The 17165-nt window shown below is 43.5% G+C and overlaps 1 protein-coding gene across 2 annotated transcripts in view; it reads right to left on the bottom strand.

Moving 5' to 3' along the window:
* ICE1 (interactor of little elongation complex ELL subunit 1) overlaps positions 1–17165 on the bottom strand; it is a 292267-nt gene that overhangs the window by 169594 nt on the left and 105508 nt on the right. For both annotated transcript variants that reach the window (XM_063922809.1, XM_063922810.1), the window contains exons 8-11: positions 16012–16049; positions 10824–10906; positions 10667–10706; positions 10517–10576 (exon numbers count right to left, since the gene is read on the bottom strand). In XM_063922809.1, coding sequence (XP_063778879.1) covers positions 10517–10576; positions 10667–10706; positions 10824–10906; positions 16012–16049 — 221 coding nt within the window. The remainder of the gene's footprint in view (positions 1–10516; positions 10577–10666; positions 10707–10823; positions 10907–16011; positions 16050–17165) is intronic.

A 17165-nucleotide genomic window follows, 5' to 3' on the forward strand; every position in this document is an offset into this window, starting at 1 on the left:
GGGTCCAGAAATTAGGGCCCAAGTCGCGCTTCGATCCAATCTCCACCAACGCCTCTTTAAAAACTTTCAATAGAATGCTAGACAGCTTGGACTCTAAACCCAGCAATCGTCATTTCCATAATCTACAGCATGACGAGAGAGTGGCTCTAAAGGCGCTGAGTAGTAGAAAGGACATTGTAATTCGTGGCGCTGATAAAGGCGGGTCTGTGGTGGTGCAGAACACCACGGACTATATAGCAGAATGCCTCAGACTTCTTGGAGACAGCGAGACCTATTGCACTTTAAACAAAGACCCTTCGCCTGAATACAAACTCGAATTGTCACAGCTGCTTGAACGGGCTAAGGCTGAAGGTGTCATTTCGGATGCCATTTTTGAAAAACTGTTACCGGACAAACCTGTAGTCCCCCTTTTCTATACCATCCCCAAGGTCCACAAGGACGCACAGAGACCCCCGGGCAGACCCATCATCTCTGCCCGCGGGTCTCTCTGTGAACCAGCGGCCATTTTCTTGGACACATATCTGCAGCCGTGCATTCAAAATATTTGCACATATTTAAAGGACTCCAGCACTTTATTGCAGACATTTTGCACCATCAAAGAAATTCCTACAGATGTGTCCTTAGCCACGGTTGATGTCACCAGCCTGTACACCTGCATCCCCCATCAGCAAGGGTTGCAGGCTGTGAGACGGCTGATAGTGGGCAATGCGCTCTACACAGGGCCTGACATCGATTTCTTCATTGAGCTGCTACAGTTCACCCTTACACACAATTTTTTTATTTTTGACGGTAGATTCTACAGGCAGCGAACGGGGTGTGCCATGGGGTCATCAGTGGCACCCTCGTTCGCTAATGCCTTCATGTGGGAGACTGAGCGCGAATTGTTTTTGGCCGACAGGGCTGTCGCTGACAGATTGTTTGTTTATTTCCGTTACATAGATGACGTGTTAATTTTTTGGCGGGGCCAGATTCATGATCTGAGCTCTTTGATTGAAGCTCACAATCAGTCAGATAACCCAGCTAAACTTACTATGAATAGCAGCCCCGCGGAAATCTGTTTCCTTGACATTCTCATCAAATTAGAAGATGGCAAAATTACTACGTGTCTTTACAGGAAACCTACTGACCGTAACACGATTTTGCGTTACGACAGTTTCCATCCTCCTGCCACCATCAGGGGCCTGCCATACTCTCAGTTTTTGAGAGTCTGTAGGGCCAACAATAACGACTCCAATAGGACGGGTCAGTTAGACGAGATGGAACACAGATTTCTCACAAGAGGGTATCCCCAGTTTTTGGTGCGATCAGCTCGCCTCAAGGCAGAAGCCACACAGAAGGTTAGCGGGGTAAAGCCCAAACACACTAAAGACATGTCCAAAATTATCCCTTGGGTGTGCGATTATGACGTATCCAGTCAGGAAACGCGACACCGTCTTGGACAGCTATGGCCAATAGTGGCATCAGACCCCGAGTTGCAAATGCTACATGATAAGCGCATTATGCCTAGTTACAAAAAGGGTAGGAGCATCAAGGATATCCTGGTCAAAACTGACATGTCCAAATTCAAAGCAAATCCTGTACATTTTTTAACCAGACGCAACGACTGTTTTAAATGCACAGGTTGCACAACATGCTCCCATATGTCACCAGGGACCACCATAGCTCACCCCTTTTCTGGTAAACAGTACAAAATCAAATGGCCCCTCACATGCAGCACGAAGTTTGTGATTTATGCCATCATCTGCCCTTGTGGGCGGTATTACATCGGCAAAACTGAGTGCCAGTTCAAAATCAGAATGGCCCAACACAGACAGGCCATTCGGAATGCTTTGGCATCAGGAAACGGTGATCAACCGGTGGCCAAACATTTTGTGACACACAGACATTCCATGGCCACCTTTAAACATAGGATCATTGACCATGTCCCTGATTCAATACGAGGGGGAGATAGAGGTCGCAGGTTACTGCAATTAGAGTCCATGTGGATTTATAGGCTCAACACCTTGAAGCCCGGGGGTCTGAATGATAATTTGGGGCTCATTAACTTTCTATGATTCTCCCTTGGTTCTTAGCACTCCTTAAACTGCACGGTCCATTTTAAACAGGAACGTAATATGGGCACTTGTAGTCTTCTCCGACATCACTGGCTCATAGGGCCATATGCCTTCATTGCCCTAGTACTAATGGTGTTGGTGATATAAGAGATGTTCATTAGTATAGTTATATAAACACTGCCCGTTGTTGTCTTTTAGTCAATACACAAAAAAAGTTTTTATTCATCCGCAATTGCTATTTTTAACTGTTATGACAACTTGCACCAGCACTTTACTCTCAATATCACATGCATTTTGACCCAGCGAGGTCATCTTATAGTTTGATCACTGTCTTTTTGTGTTTCAAGGTTTGTTTATGTCACAGCATACTACGTTGCCGCAGCAACGCGGCCGGCTCCCGCATCACGGCTCCAGATTTCGCGAGACTCAGGGGGATGGGACTGACACGTCACGTGCAGCCAGCAGGAGACGCTCGGGCATTGAATATGCCGTGAGCGGTATCCATGGCAACGCAGCGGGTGCCGGCGACGTCACCTCCGTCGCTGTAGTGAGGTCTGTGAGCCGGGCGGAAGCTGGCCGCGTGTGGACGGCGGTCAGCGTTACAGCATGTGACCGAATGGGGTCAGGGGGGTAAGTGTCTTTTACCTTATATAAACACTGTTGTTTTTGCACTGTTGTTATCCTGAAGAAGGGGACCAGGTCCCCGAAACGTTGATGTGACCTTTCTTGCACGTTTTGCACTAATTACACGTTTGAATTGAAAGTCTCTGAGTGCCGCCTCGTTTATTCCATTACATACCATCGGTCCCCGGTTGGGGAGGGCACCAGAGCAGGTCGAGTCCAGCTTTGGACTCTGTGGAGTGCCGGAGCAGCCATACTTTTTCTACATTCTGGATCCTGCTGCAGGTGCAATGCGCCAGGCTTCCAGCTCAAGGCACCCACCCATTCGTTCTTAAGGACTCAAGGAACCCTACATCTCCAGGACACCATTCACTTTTAGCACTTTTTGCACGTCACTTAAAGTGCACACAGCGAGTTTTGCACAGCAGTATTTGCACAGTTATTCTGACTAGCACTGAGTTCAACATGGCAGCTGCAGCCCTGGAACAGATTGATTTTACCTCTTTTCTGCTGCATTGTGACACCCACGAGACCCTGAGCTTCTCAGACGTTGAGGCTGAAAACATCCTCCATAAAGAACCAGCTTTTTCAGAGAAAGCAGCGACATCCTTGGAGGAAGCTCAACGCGATCTGCTACGACTAATGAAACGTGAAGTCGATTATCTATATCATAGCAGAACATTGTCTGACTATTACAGAGCGAAACAACTGCCTCGAGGGTTCAGGGTGCACAATGTTCCCACCATCGGACGTTACAGTATGGAATTTTGCAAAAAATGGGTGTCTGTATTAAACAAATGCTCCATGGACCTCATGCTATTAGTAGTGGAAGAATCCACAAAGGAGTTGGAAAAGACCAAAGTCCAGATCGCCCAATTTAAAGTGGAGAATGCTGAGTTGTTATCAGAAGAAGCCAGCGCATGGTTCCCCAAATTGAAAGAACAAGTGGAACTTTACAGGGTTAATCTGTTAAAGTTCAAAAAAGAAAAGCTTCTCAAAGTGCAATTGGACTACACTCAACATCGAGTGTACCCATGGCTGGGTAATTCCTCCAACTCTCAAGGCAAACCAAGATCTTTCCAAGCACGTAGGGAACGACGGTGGATTGGTGCCAGCACAACGTCAGCCAGCGATTCTGACGACTCTCATGGGCAAGCCTCGACAAAATCCATCCGTGACACCCCTTTAGGGGTCAAGACCCGCGCTATCATCGCGGGTCGAGGAAGAAGCACAATTTCACCAGACGAGGGCGACAAAACAAAAGGCAAAAGCAGAGCAAAGCCACCGAGAGCGAAGAAGCGTTAATCTTCAATCTGTCCAGTATTCCCCTATCACCAGCTGAATCACGGGTACTTAACAAGGGGCTCACTTTTGTCCCGACAAATTATGGTGACGACTTCAAGAAAAAAATCAACACATTTAAATTGCACCGCACTTTAAAGATTAAGGAGCACTTCGGCAAACAGCCTTCACTGGCCACCAAGAATCCATTACCCCCGAGGGTCCAGAAATTAGGGCCCAAGTCGCGCTTCGATCCAATCTCCACCAACGCCTCTTTAAAAACTTTCAATAGAATGCTAGACAGCTTGGACTCTAAACCCAGCAATCGTCATTTCCATAATCTACAGCATGACGAGAGAGTGGCTCTAAAGGCGCTGAGTAGTAGAAAGGACATTGTAATTCGTGGCGCTGATAAAGGCGGGTCTGTGGTGGTGCAGAACACCACGGACTATATAGCAGAATGCCTCAGACTTCTTGGAGACAGCGAGACCTATTGCACTTTAAACAAAGACCCTTCGCCTGAATACAAACTCGAATTGTCACAGCTGCTTGAACGGGCTAAGGCTGAAGGTGTCATTTCGGATGCCATTTTTGAAAAACTGTTACCGGACAAACCTGTAGTCCCCCTTTTCTATACCATCCCCAAGGTCCACAAGGACGCACAGAGACCCCCGGGCAGACCCATCATCTCTGCCCGCGGGTCTCTCTGTGAACCAGCGGCCATTTTCTTGGACACATATCTGCAGCCGTGCATTCAAAATATTTGCACATATTTAAAGGACTCTAGCACTTTATTGCAGACATTTTGCACCATCAAAGAAATTCCTACAGATGTGTCCTTAGCCACGGTTGACGTCACCAGCCTGTACACCTGCATCCCCCATCAGCAAGGGTTGCAGGCTGTGAGACGGCTGATAGTGGGCAATGCGCTCTACACAGGGCCTGACATCGATTTCTTCATTGAGCTGCTACAGTTCACCCTTACACACAATTTTTTTATTTTTGACGGTAGATTCTACAGGCAGCGAACGGGGTGTGCCATGGGGTCATCAGTGGCACCCTCGTTCGCTAATGCCTTCATGTGGGAGACTGAGCGCGAATTGTTTTTGGCCGACAGGGCTGTCGCTGACAGATTGTTTGTTTATTTCCGTTACATAGATGACGTGTTAATTTTTTGGCGGGGCCAGATTCATGATCTGAGCTCTTTGATTGAAGCTCACAATCAGTCAGATAACCCAGCTAAACTTACTATGAATAGCAGCCCCGCGGAAATCTGTTTCCTTGACATTCTCATCAAATTAGAAGATGGCAAAATTACTACGTGTCTTTACAGGAAACCTACTGACCGTAACACGATTTTGCGTTACGACAGTTTCCATCCTCCTGCCACCATCAGGGGCCTGCCATACTCTCAGTTTTTGAGAGTCTGTAGGGCCAACAATAACGACTCCAATAGGACGGGTCAGTTAGACGAGATGGAACACAGATTTCTCACAAGAGGGTATCCCCAGTTTTTGGTGCGATCAGCTCGCCTCAAGGCAGAAGCCACACAGAAGGTTAGCGGGGTAAAGCCCAAACACACTAAAGACATGTCCAAAATTATCCCTTGGGTGTGCGATTATGACGTATCCAGTCAGGAAACGCGACACCGTCTTGGACAGCTATGGCCAATAGTGGCATCAGACCCCGAGTTGCAAATGCTACATGATAAGCGCATTATGCCTAGTTACAAAAAGGGTAGGAGCATCAAGGATATCCTGGTCAAAACTGACATGTCCAAATTCAAAGCAAATCCTGTACATTTTTTAACCAGACGCAACGGCTGTTTTAAATGCACAGGTTGCACAACATGCTCCCATATGTCACCAGGGACCACCATAGCTCACCCCTTTTCTGGTAAACAGTACAAAATCAAATGGCCCCTCACATGCAGCACGAAGTTTGTGATTTATGCCATCATCTGCCCTTGTGGGCGGTATTACATCGGCAAAACTGAGTGCCAGTTCAAAATCAGAATGGCCCAACACAGACAGGCCATTCGGAATGCTTTGGCATCAGGAAACGGTGATCAACCGGTGGCCAAACATTTTGTGACACACAGACATTCCATGGCCACCTTTAAACATAGGATCATTGACCATGTCCCTGATTCAATACGAGGGGGAGATAGAGGTCGCAGGTTACTGCAATTAGAGTCCATGTGGATTTATAGGCTCAACACCTTGAAGCCCGGGGGTCTGAATGATAATTTGGGGCTCATTAACTTTCTATGATTCTCCCTTGGTTCTTAGCACTCCTTAAACTGCACGGTCCATTTTAAACAGGAACGTAATATGGGCACTTGTAGTCTTCTCCGACATCACTGGCTCATAGGGCCATATGCCTTCATTGCCCTAGTACTAATGGTGTTGGTGATATAAGAGATGTTCATTAGTATAGTTATATAAACACTGCCCGTTGTTGTCTTTTAGTCAATACACAAAAAAAGTTTTTATTCATCTGCAATTGCTATTTTTAACTGTTATGACAACTTGCACCAGCACTTTACTCTCAATATCACATGCATTTTGACCCAGCGAGGTCATCTTATAGTTTGATCACTGTCTTTTTGTGTTTCAAGGTTTGTTTATGTCACAGCATACTACGTTGCCGCAGCAACGCGGCCGGCTCCCGCATCACGGCTCCAGATTTCGCGAGACTCAGGGGGATGGGACTGACACGTCACGTGCAGCCAGCAGGAGACGCTCGGGCATTGAATATGCCGTGAGCGGTATCCATGGCAACGCAGCGGGTGCCGGCGACGTCACCTCCGTCGCTGTAGTGAGGTCTGTGAGCCGGGCGGAAGCTGGCCGCGTGTGGACGGCGGTCAGCGTTACAGCATGTGACCGAATGGGGTCAGGGGGGTAAGTGTCTTTTACCTTATATAAACACTGTTGTTTTTGCACTGTTGTTATCCTGAAGAAGGGGACCAGGTCCCCGAAACGTTGATGTGACCTTTCTTGCACGTTTTGCACTAATTACACGTTTGAATTGAAAGTCTCTGAGTGCCGCCTCGTTTATTCCAATATATATATATATATATATATATATATATATATACACACACACACACACATACATACATACACACACACACACACATACATATCTATATCTCCTTTTAAACAATGTTCACAAGAAAATAAATCTGGAGCTACTACTATCTAAAAAAAAAAACAAAACCCAAAAACACCAACTATGTGATATTAATTTCACTAATAAAAGTTTTTTAATTGGGGTTTTTGAAATCGCAAGCAATTGTGCCACGTTTGGTTTCTTATTAAATAAAAATTCTCTAGATTGCAATATGTAATGAGCATGCCAAATTTACATTAGTTTGGTTTAAATTGTTGTAAACATTTTTGTCGACCTTTCTACACAACACTTGTCACATGTACAAGCAATCCCTTGAGAAAGGTTATATACACACTGCAATATTACAGATCATCACTGGCAACTGACCCAATAATACAGCCTGTGTGGCCCAAACCTAGGATGAAGAGAACCTGATCGAACATTATCAATATTTGGGGATGTTGGTAAATCCAGTTAATTGGAATATAACCACACTAGCAGGCCCTAGGGAGTCAGACATAATCCCACTATGGGGTATATGCAATTGCGGTCGAATTCCCGAAATTGTCGAAAAACTGGACTTTCGCCAAAAAAAAAAAAAAATCAACAATGCAATTCAGTACTTTCCGTCAAAAAAACGGACTTTCAAAATTCGACTTTTTGAAATTCGACATTTGTCAAATTCGACATTTCTGCAATGGTACAAATGCAGCAATTCGCCGAAAGTATATTCAATTGAAGTTTGGAAATTCGACAACAGTGCTTTTTGACAGTAAATTCGTCATTTTCAATCCGCCACACTTTGGTGGGGGAATCTAATAAAAAAAATTTAAAACATGTTTTTTTTGTGTTTTTTTTTTATTGGTAATAGCATATCTATTTATATTAGAAGGGATTAGGTACTTGGTTTGTCTATTTTGGAGGCACAAGTATTATTTATATATTTTTAAAAATATTATTTTTTTTTCTTCTTTTTTTTTAAAAAATGGAATGGTAAAATCCCGAAATAAAATGGCGTGGCGTCCCCCCTCCAAAGCATAACCAGCCTCGGGCTCTTCGAGCCGGTCCTGGTTCTAAAAATCCGGGGGGGAAAATGACAGGGGATCCCCCGTATTTTTAAAACCAGCACCGGGCTCTGCGCCTGGTGCAAAAAATACGGGGTACAAAAAAGAGTAGGGGTCCCCCGTATTTTTTACACCAGCATCGGGCTCCACTAGCTGGACAGATAATGCCACAGCCGGGGGTCACTTTTATACAGCGCCCTGCGGCCGTGGCATTAAATATCCAACTAGTCACCCCTGGCCGGGTTACCCTGGGGGAGTGGGGACCCCTTCAATCAAGGGGTCCCCCCCCAGCCACCCAAGGGCCAGGGGTGAAGGCCGAGTCTGTCCCCCCCCATCCAATGGCTGCGGATGGGGGCTGATAGCCTTTGGAAAAATGAAAGAATATTGTTTTTTCCAGTAGTACTACAAGTCCCAGCAAGCCTCCCACGCAAGCTGGTACTTGGAGAACCACAAGTACCAGCATGCGGGAGAAAAACGGGCCCGCTGGTACCTGTAGTTCTACTGGAAAAAAAATACCCAAATAAAAACAGGAGACACACCTTGAGAGTAAAACTTTTTTTCATACATGCCGACACACATACTTACTTATGTTGACCCGCCGACTGCCACGTCGCCGACGATCCGGGGTACCTGTGAATAAAATTATACTCACCTCAATCCAGTGTCCAGGTTATAATCCACATACTTGGCAAAAAAAAAAAACGAACACCCGGACCACACAGGGTCCCATGTTTACACATGGGACCCCTTTCCACGAATGCCGGGACCCCACGTGACTGCTGTCACAGAAGGTCCCTTCAGCCAATCAGGAAGCGCTACTTCGTGGCACTCACCTGATTGGCTGTATTCGCGTCTGCTGTCAGACAGCGCATCGCACAGCTCCCTCCATTAGTTTCAATGGTGGGAACTTTGCGGGTAGCGGTGGGGTTACCCGCGGTCAGCCGCTGAGCGCGGGTGACCTCACCGCTGACGCAAAGTTCCCACCATTGAATATAATGGAGAGGCTTTGCGATGCGCTGTCTGACAGCAGACGCGCATACAGCCAATCACGAGAGTGCCACGAAGTAGCGCTTCCTGATTGGCTGAAGGGACCTTCTGTGACAGCAGTCACGTGGGGTCACGGCATTCGTGGAAAGGGGTCCCATGTGTAAACATGGAACCACTTTCAGTCCGTGTGGTCCGGGTGTTCGGTTTTTTTTTTTTGCCAAGTACGTGGATTATAACCTGGACACTGTATTGAGGCGAGTATAATTTTATTCACAGGTACCCCGGATCGTCGGCGACATTGCAGACGTGGCAGTCGGCGGGTCAACATAGGTAAGTATGTGTGTGTCGACATGTGTGTAATAAAGTTTTACTATCACGGTGTGCGTGTCCTGTTTTTATTTGGGTATTTTTTTTCCAGTAGAACTACAGGTACCAGCGGGCCCGTTTTTCTCCCGCATGCTGGTACTTGTGGTTCTCCAAGTACCAGCTTGCGAGAGAGGCTTGCTGGGACTTTTAGTACCACTGGAAAAACCAATATTCTTTCATTTTTCCAAAGGCTATCAGCCCCCCATCCGCAGCGCTTGGATGGGGGGGGGGACAGCCTCGGGCTTCACCCCTGGCCCTTGGGTGGCTGGGGGGGGGGGACCCCTTGATTGAAGGGGTCCCCACTCCCCCAGGGTACCCCGGCCAGGGGTGACTAGTTGGATATTTTATACAGCGCCCTGCGGCCGTGGCAATAAAGTGACCCCCGGCTGTGGCATTATCTGTCCAGCTAGTGGAGCCCGATGCTGGTGTAAAAAATACGGGGGACCCCTACTCTTTTTGTCCCCCGTATTTTTTGCACCAGCACCAGGCGCAGAGCCCGGTGCTGGTTTTAAAAATACGGGGGATCCCATGACATTTTTTCCCCCGGATTTTTAGAACCAGGACCGGCTCGAAGAGCCCGAGGCTGGTTATGCATTGGAGGGTGGACCCCACACAATTTTTTGGGGTTTTTTTCCCCGTTTTTTAAAAATCGGAACAAAATCCGTCAAATTGGCCGTTTTTCGTCAGTGGGACTGTCGAATCCGTTTTTTATTGAATATGGTCAATTTCGGCACCCACTTGCCGAAATTAGACGGTCGAATTGTGTCGAATTACAAAACGGCCGAAAAATTGCCGCGATTCGCCGCTAATTGCATATACCCCTATATTTGAGACCAAATTATCTTTTTTTGCCAAGACAAATCAACTAATTTGTGGCCAACCTATCTCTGCCAAATAGGCATCAAGGAGGCTCCATTCCTGGTTTCTCTTTGGAGTACTTTCCTTGAAAAGGCAGTCACACTGTCTTTACACTGGTTTACATCATTTTCATATCAAAAGCACAAAACATAAATGTATGAAAATACTTACGTTTATCTAATGCCACAGCAGACTCTTTTTTTGCAACTTGGGTCTGTGCATTTTTCATTGCTATAACAGAAGCAGGAATTTAAATTAAATCAAATCAATACAAATGAAACACAAAGGCAAGTAATAAAAAAACAGCAGGTTAAACAGTACCTTTCTTACACTTTTCCTTTTGAAAGCCATTAAGTCTTTTCTGTAAGAAACATAAAAAACAGCCTGCATTTACCATCCAACTTGCAGTAAAAAAAAAAAAAAAAAAAAAAAAAAAAGACTTCAGTGCGATCCAAGTAGCAATTAAGATACGCATTACCTGTATTTTCTTTAATTCCTTCTCGAGAACTTTCTTTTCCAACTGCAGCTGTTTCAAATCTTTAACACGTTTTGCAGCAGCCTCTAAAATAAAAGTTATTGTAATATGTCAAATGTTACACATACAGTAGGATTATTGGGGTGAATGTCAATATTATACATAGATCTCTATGAACTAACAGATGATTATGAAAAACTATGAAAAGAAATCGGTTGTCAACTTAAGACAGTGAAGCAGTGCCTTGAAAAAGTTTTCACTGCCTGTTCCATCTTTTCACTATCAAGTATATTTGCGAGCCACACCTTACTCTTAAAGATCGCCTCAAAAATCAAATAGTCTACCATAAATGTAAAAGAAAAAGAAAAAAATCATGAAATTTCATTACTAAGCATTCTTCAACCTGGATAAAGCTTCACTTAAACACCTACTGCAACTGCAGTTTTACCAGGGTCAAACTAGACATGCAAGGATATCCCTCCCTAGCCACGCTGTCCACAAAGATTTGTCCTGACCGGCAGGTGCCATAAGTGAATGCATCTCTACTGCACCTTTACGAAGTTGCGGCATCAACAAAGGACAACAGTGGGTCGGAGGTGCCAATGAGGAGGCTGCAGCAAGTTCTGGAGCCATCACTGAGAGGCGTTTCAAATGTTTTAAGGTTAGTCCAAGGCTTTATATGTAAAGTGTTACATTATCTATCTGTTTTACTGGACGCCTAATCTACAATGAAAATCCTTCAGCTGATCTGTAATATATTACCTTCTGTTTTTCAGGAATGCTGGACATGCTCTATAATAATATTTTCTACTCTATTTTGATTCATTTATTAAGTTGCACATACTACCTACTCTCCCTCTAAACCATGTTTATTTTGCATGACAAAGGAACTACTCTTTAAAATGTATATTAAGATAAAATATACAATTATACAGATTACTAATAGATGACAGGATCTGACAGCATAAATCATTTTAAAAGCTTTGGCACTTTCATGCACTCTTCACAGATGTATGCATCTATCCCAGATGTTCGCTCCTGTGTTGATATTACAGTATTAAAAACCAATGAACTCATTAATGGAACCTTGAACAATGTATTCTTTACTTTTCTCTACATTATTATTATTATTCTACACCTTTATATTAAGTTAAGCCTTTTTCACACAGAGCTGAAACCAGTTGGTGACTTGACCATCAGACAGGACTACCCAGCATCTACAGCAGGGATAGTCAGTTGGTGCAGATCCTTTGATGAGTCAGTGCCTAAACCCGGGAGGTAGCTGACTGGTATCGCACATGCCCATTTGGGTGTACACTTCTGACACCCCACTGTTTCTGTTACGCATGTCTGATTAACATTAGTGGATTGCAACTGGAAATATCGTAATTTTTATCATATGTTTTATAATTAACTGTACTTCACTATGTATAGCCTCTCTTCTTGCATGTAATGGATGAGTGAGGACTTCAAGCATTTTAGAAGTTGTGCAACACCTGAAGAGAGAGACAATACGCATATTTTAGAACCCTTCCAAGATTTGGACAATTATACCAAACCTGGACAATATTACAGGTTATATGGACTAAGAAAAAAGACTTAACATTTATCCAATAGTATCCCAGAGGGTGCGCACAACTTGCAAGTATTTGGAATTTTATTGTGGATTGTTCTTTGGATGTGCAGGTGACCAAAGGGTTATCCCAATCCAGGCTTTTAAATTCTCTCAACACCTGGGCAGTATAATGTTGGGCCTGTAAAAACGCTACTGGATAGTATTGAAGTATGTCAAACCTAGCCACTGCTTCCGAAAACGTGAGAGGCCTTTTGTCCTTGAAATGGATTAAAGTTCCCTATTGAAGAGATCCCCCCAATCCGCCACAAGGTGAAGGTGTGAGCCGCCATGCCGCCCTGAAAGTTTGGATTTTTACAAAAAGGGAGGTGAACAGATAAATGAGCATTAAACCAGGACTTGTGTCTCAAAATATGCCAGACCTTCCTCGTGTTCCACAAGAGAAGATTATCTCGAAGAGCAATCGGTATATTTTGGTCCTGGATGTGTAGAAAACTAATTATATTTAAGTTTCCCAGTAATTGAGATTCTAGTGCCGTATTGACATAGGTATTGGTACCATGAATCCAATCAATTATATACCGTAGGTGGGCTGCATGACTATAACGCACCAAGTCTGGGAAATTAATGCCTCCACGTTCCGTTGTCTGGCACAATTTAAGAAAACTGATACAAGGTTGTTTACCTTGCCAAATAAAGGAGCAGAATAGACTGTTAATGAGTTTCACATCTCTTTGAGCGAGAAGCAGAGGGAGAACCTGTAACAAGTAGAGCAGCTTAGGGAAAGTGACCATTTTGATCAAATTCGCTTTTCCTAAATAGGAAAGAGTTACATTTTTCCAACCGCTCAATTCTGTAGAAATATGGGATATAGCTTTGCTAACGTTGTGTTTGTATAGTGAGAAGGATTTCTAGACAAAGTTATGCCTAAGTAGTTTATAGATGAGGAGGACCATTGGATGGGAACCAGGTTACTCCAATATGCAAAAGATCGTCCGCAAAAGCCGAGATTTTTACCTCACTCGACCCAATACGTACTCCTTTAAATTGTGGCCAGTGCTGAAGGATCCGTAAAATAGGGTCCAAGTATAAATTAAAGAGCAGGGGGGAAAGAGGACATCCCTGACGGGTGCCCCTCTGCAAGCCCAGTGTGCTACTTCTTAAACCGTTAATCAAAATTGAGATAGAGGGAGATTGATTAAAAAAAAAAAAAAAAAAAAGACATAAGTCTTATAAAATTTTCATCAAAGTACCTCCGTTCTAAAACAGAAAACATGTGTTGCCAGAGTATTGTGTTGAATGCTTTGTGAGTGTCTACACTTAGTACCATATTGTCTAACTCTACCATTTCTTAAGATCACCATACTACAGCTGACATGTAGGAAGGGGGAGCGATCGCATAATAATCGGAGCGCCACCATACACTGCACAATATATGGAGGCGATCTCCATTCACGGACTCGAGTTCACCTCAGCAACAGTTGGATGGATTGGACAATTTTGAAATTCAAAATGATCCTGACAGTTTATCAGCTGTTAGGAGGCTGTGAATGATTATCGTTAAGTTCCACATACTGAATGATCATCCTTCAAAACTAAAAAAAAACTAAAAACCCAGAGATGCAGGTGCACACTCCAAACATCAAGAACACTGGCAATCAGAACACTTAAACAAGTAATAAACTGTGCTATTTAACAGAGTAAAATGAAGGGTCTTGGCATCATTTTTGGCCAAAAAATATGGACCCTCCTACCACGGCTAGGTGACCTCATCAGATGGGTCCCTAACATTCCTAAGGTTCAGAACATGGGACCCCAGGACCAGCACATCCCACCCGCCCCAAGGAATCACACAAGTGTGAAGTAGCAGTACAAAAGTTAAAGAGAGTGTTACATTAATAAGGGGCAGCAGCATCGCTGCCAAAAGTGTAACAGAGGTGAGAGGTAGCAATTAGTGTTATAAAGCATTAAATTAATAAATATATTTTATTTATTTTTTAAACCTATGACGTGTTGAAAAGTGTTACAATAATGATGCCCCAAAGCAGCCGAGCAACACAAACTCAGGGTTGCCCTCACCCCAAATCCATTCCTAACACTGAAACAGTGTATAAATTTATACAGGACTTACATAGTGGCTTTTTCAATATGCAAACTGAAAATGCTGCTGCCTCTTGTTAATTTAACACTTTTTAACATTTATACTGCTAGGACTGAGACACCCACTTTTAGCATCTGTGCATGCGGTAATACAGATTGGTGAGTCTGTATACATCACCATTGGTCAAAACTTGCATCAGCCCTATGCAAGTGCAGTTTCTGCATCTAACCATGGCCTCTTATGCCTGTAGCTGTGTGTCTGGCAATGCACATAACACGCACTCTCAATTGACTATTTTTTTGTGCACTACTAGCCACCTCCCAGTCACCACCCAGGAATGCCTAACACTTTCAGAAACATATAACACCAGTTTTGTATGTGTAACGTGTACGCCATAGGAGTTTTCAGAACCCCCCCCCCCCCCCAAAAAAAAACAAAAAAAAAACAACACAAATTCACTCAACCACGTGAACATCGGAATTGCATGTGTCTCAAAATTAGTCCCATAGTAAAGCAACCTGATCTGAGCCTGAACACAGAATTGTGTAAATATGACAACATTCTGACACTTCAAATAGGGCATGATATGCTTCCATGGGGGCTACTTAGTTTGTTAGGCAAATGTGCTCTGCGTATTGTGTTCTATACGCCATTATATATGAAATAAAAGTTAGAATGGATAAACACTAATGCGACACTCACTTATTTTCTTGTACAGATGCGTCCACTCATATCTAGCCTCCCTGCACGTTAAACAGTCCTTCTAGTCACACCATGCCGTGGTGAGTCAGTAGTGCTGAGCGTCTTTACATGCAACTTTTTCCATTAAAATGCATCTTATTCACATCACGATTTGATTAGGACGCACAAGCAGCTTATGCTAATTAAATGATAAACAATATGCCTATATTCTGTGTGTGACCGCAGCTGTATCTGCATACAAAAAAAATGGTTACCTAACTAAAAAAACACTAACGTACCATTTTGTGGAAGATACAGCCACAGTTGCACACAGAATATAGGCACGCCGCATATCATTTTAATCAGCATAAGCTTGTGCGTCCTGATACCATAGCAATGTGAAAAAGATGGAAAAAGTCACACGTAAAAACACAACATGTTTGGCAAAAAAGACGCCCAATGCTAATGGAGTGTATGGGACTTGTCAACTCACTCATGACAGGCACCTTTCGCTACCTTCACTTACCAATATAATGACATACTACTCATCGATAAAGGTACCTCTTAAAAACATTAAAAACAGAATACAACAACAGCGGTAATTAAATAAAAGTCAAGATAATTTTGGACAGGCAAAAATAATTAGTTTGCTAGAAGTTAGGGATGTGAGGCACTGGAAGCAAAAGCATACAGTACGTCAAGTCTTCTGCAAAGTGTTATGCATGAAGGACAGAGTTCCGGCCACATCACCAGTATAATCGGTGACCATAATTTTACAATTATAACCTCTGTAAACTATTAGCTTCAGTAAAAAAGTAGACACATTGGCACATTACCTTCCATTTTCTTCAACTTTGTTTCCAGTTTCTTCTTCCTAAGGGAAGTTAACAACTTATTAATACATTAGAAAGCACTCCACCTACATATAAAACACGTTACCACATCAGATACACTCCTATTTTAAACAAAGTTAGTTGTTCAATTGTTTCTGCTGAGGTGGTGAGCAGAAATGTGCCAAAATCCAGCTAATTAGGATAGACCAGCGCTAAAAGCAAAAGGGCGAACAGAGCTGAAATTTTTTTCCCCATGACGACGTCAAAAGTCACAGGCGTGCTTAAACAATTCAATCACCCTCTTACATTACCTCTGTTTTAACAATGCATTTGTGCAGTAAATTCGGCATCTCTAAGCTTCCTTGTTATGCAAGCGAAGACATTCTAAGCTCTGAAAAACACTGTATGGCTTGCAATGAAAGTATTAATATGAACATGACTTGCAGGAGCACAAGTGACGTATGAGAGCAATCGCCAAATTTTGCCATGTTTCCATGTGCACAACAATCTGCCTATGCATTTCCAGTAGGAAACTGTAGCCAAACATCAAAATGAACGGGGAAGTTTTTGGAAAAATAATTCACTAATGCTCCTTGTATTTTTAGGTGTAGGTCTCACCTTAATGTTAATTTAGTGAAGAACAACTTAAGGAATATGTTTTGGGTATAGTAGTGCAGTAGTCTGGGTATAGAAATACTGGATCTGTAGATTTCAAGCAGCTTTCATAAAGAGACATCCTCAGATATATCTTTCTCTGTGTCTATAAGAGTGCTTCCAAGTTATCTCTCCAAAGAAGATGAGAAAACGTATGGCGTTATATACACATCTCCTCCTGCCTGTTCTGTCAGATTCTAGTTCTTCCAAACCAACATTTTTTCAAATAAAAGGTCTAATTCAGTCCTGATCGCTGAGCTGAGAATTTGCAGAGCTCTGCAATCAGATATTCACAGCCCAGGGAGAGTGAAAACCCACCCCGTGCAAGTGTGTGAATGCATGTGTACACTGTGCGAAAATTCATCCAGACAGTGGACAGCTGCAAATCCATTCGCAACTTACTCACCATCTAATGATTTTACCAGTCTGTGCATAGCCCAAGACTTACTCCTGTAGGGGGTCATTTAAAATTTAAATTTAGCACAGCTACATCAGGCACTAGC

The sequence above is a fragment of the Pseudophryne corroboree genome, chromosome 5 (genome assembly GCF_028390025.1).
Source record: "Pseudophryne corroboree isolate aPseCor3 chromosome 5, aPseCor3.hap2, whole genome shotgun sequence".
Taxonomy (NCBI): domain Eukaryota; kingdom Metazoa; phylum Chordata; class Amphibia; order Anura; family Myobatrachidae; genus Pseudophryne; species Pseudophryne corroboree.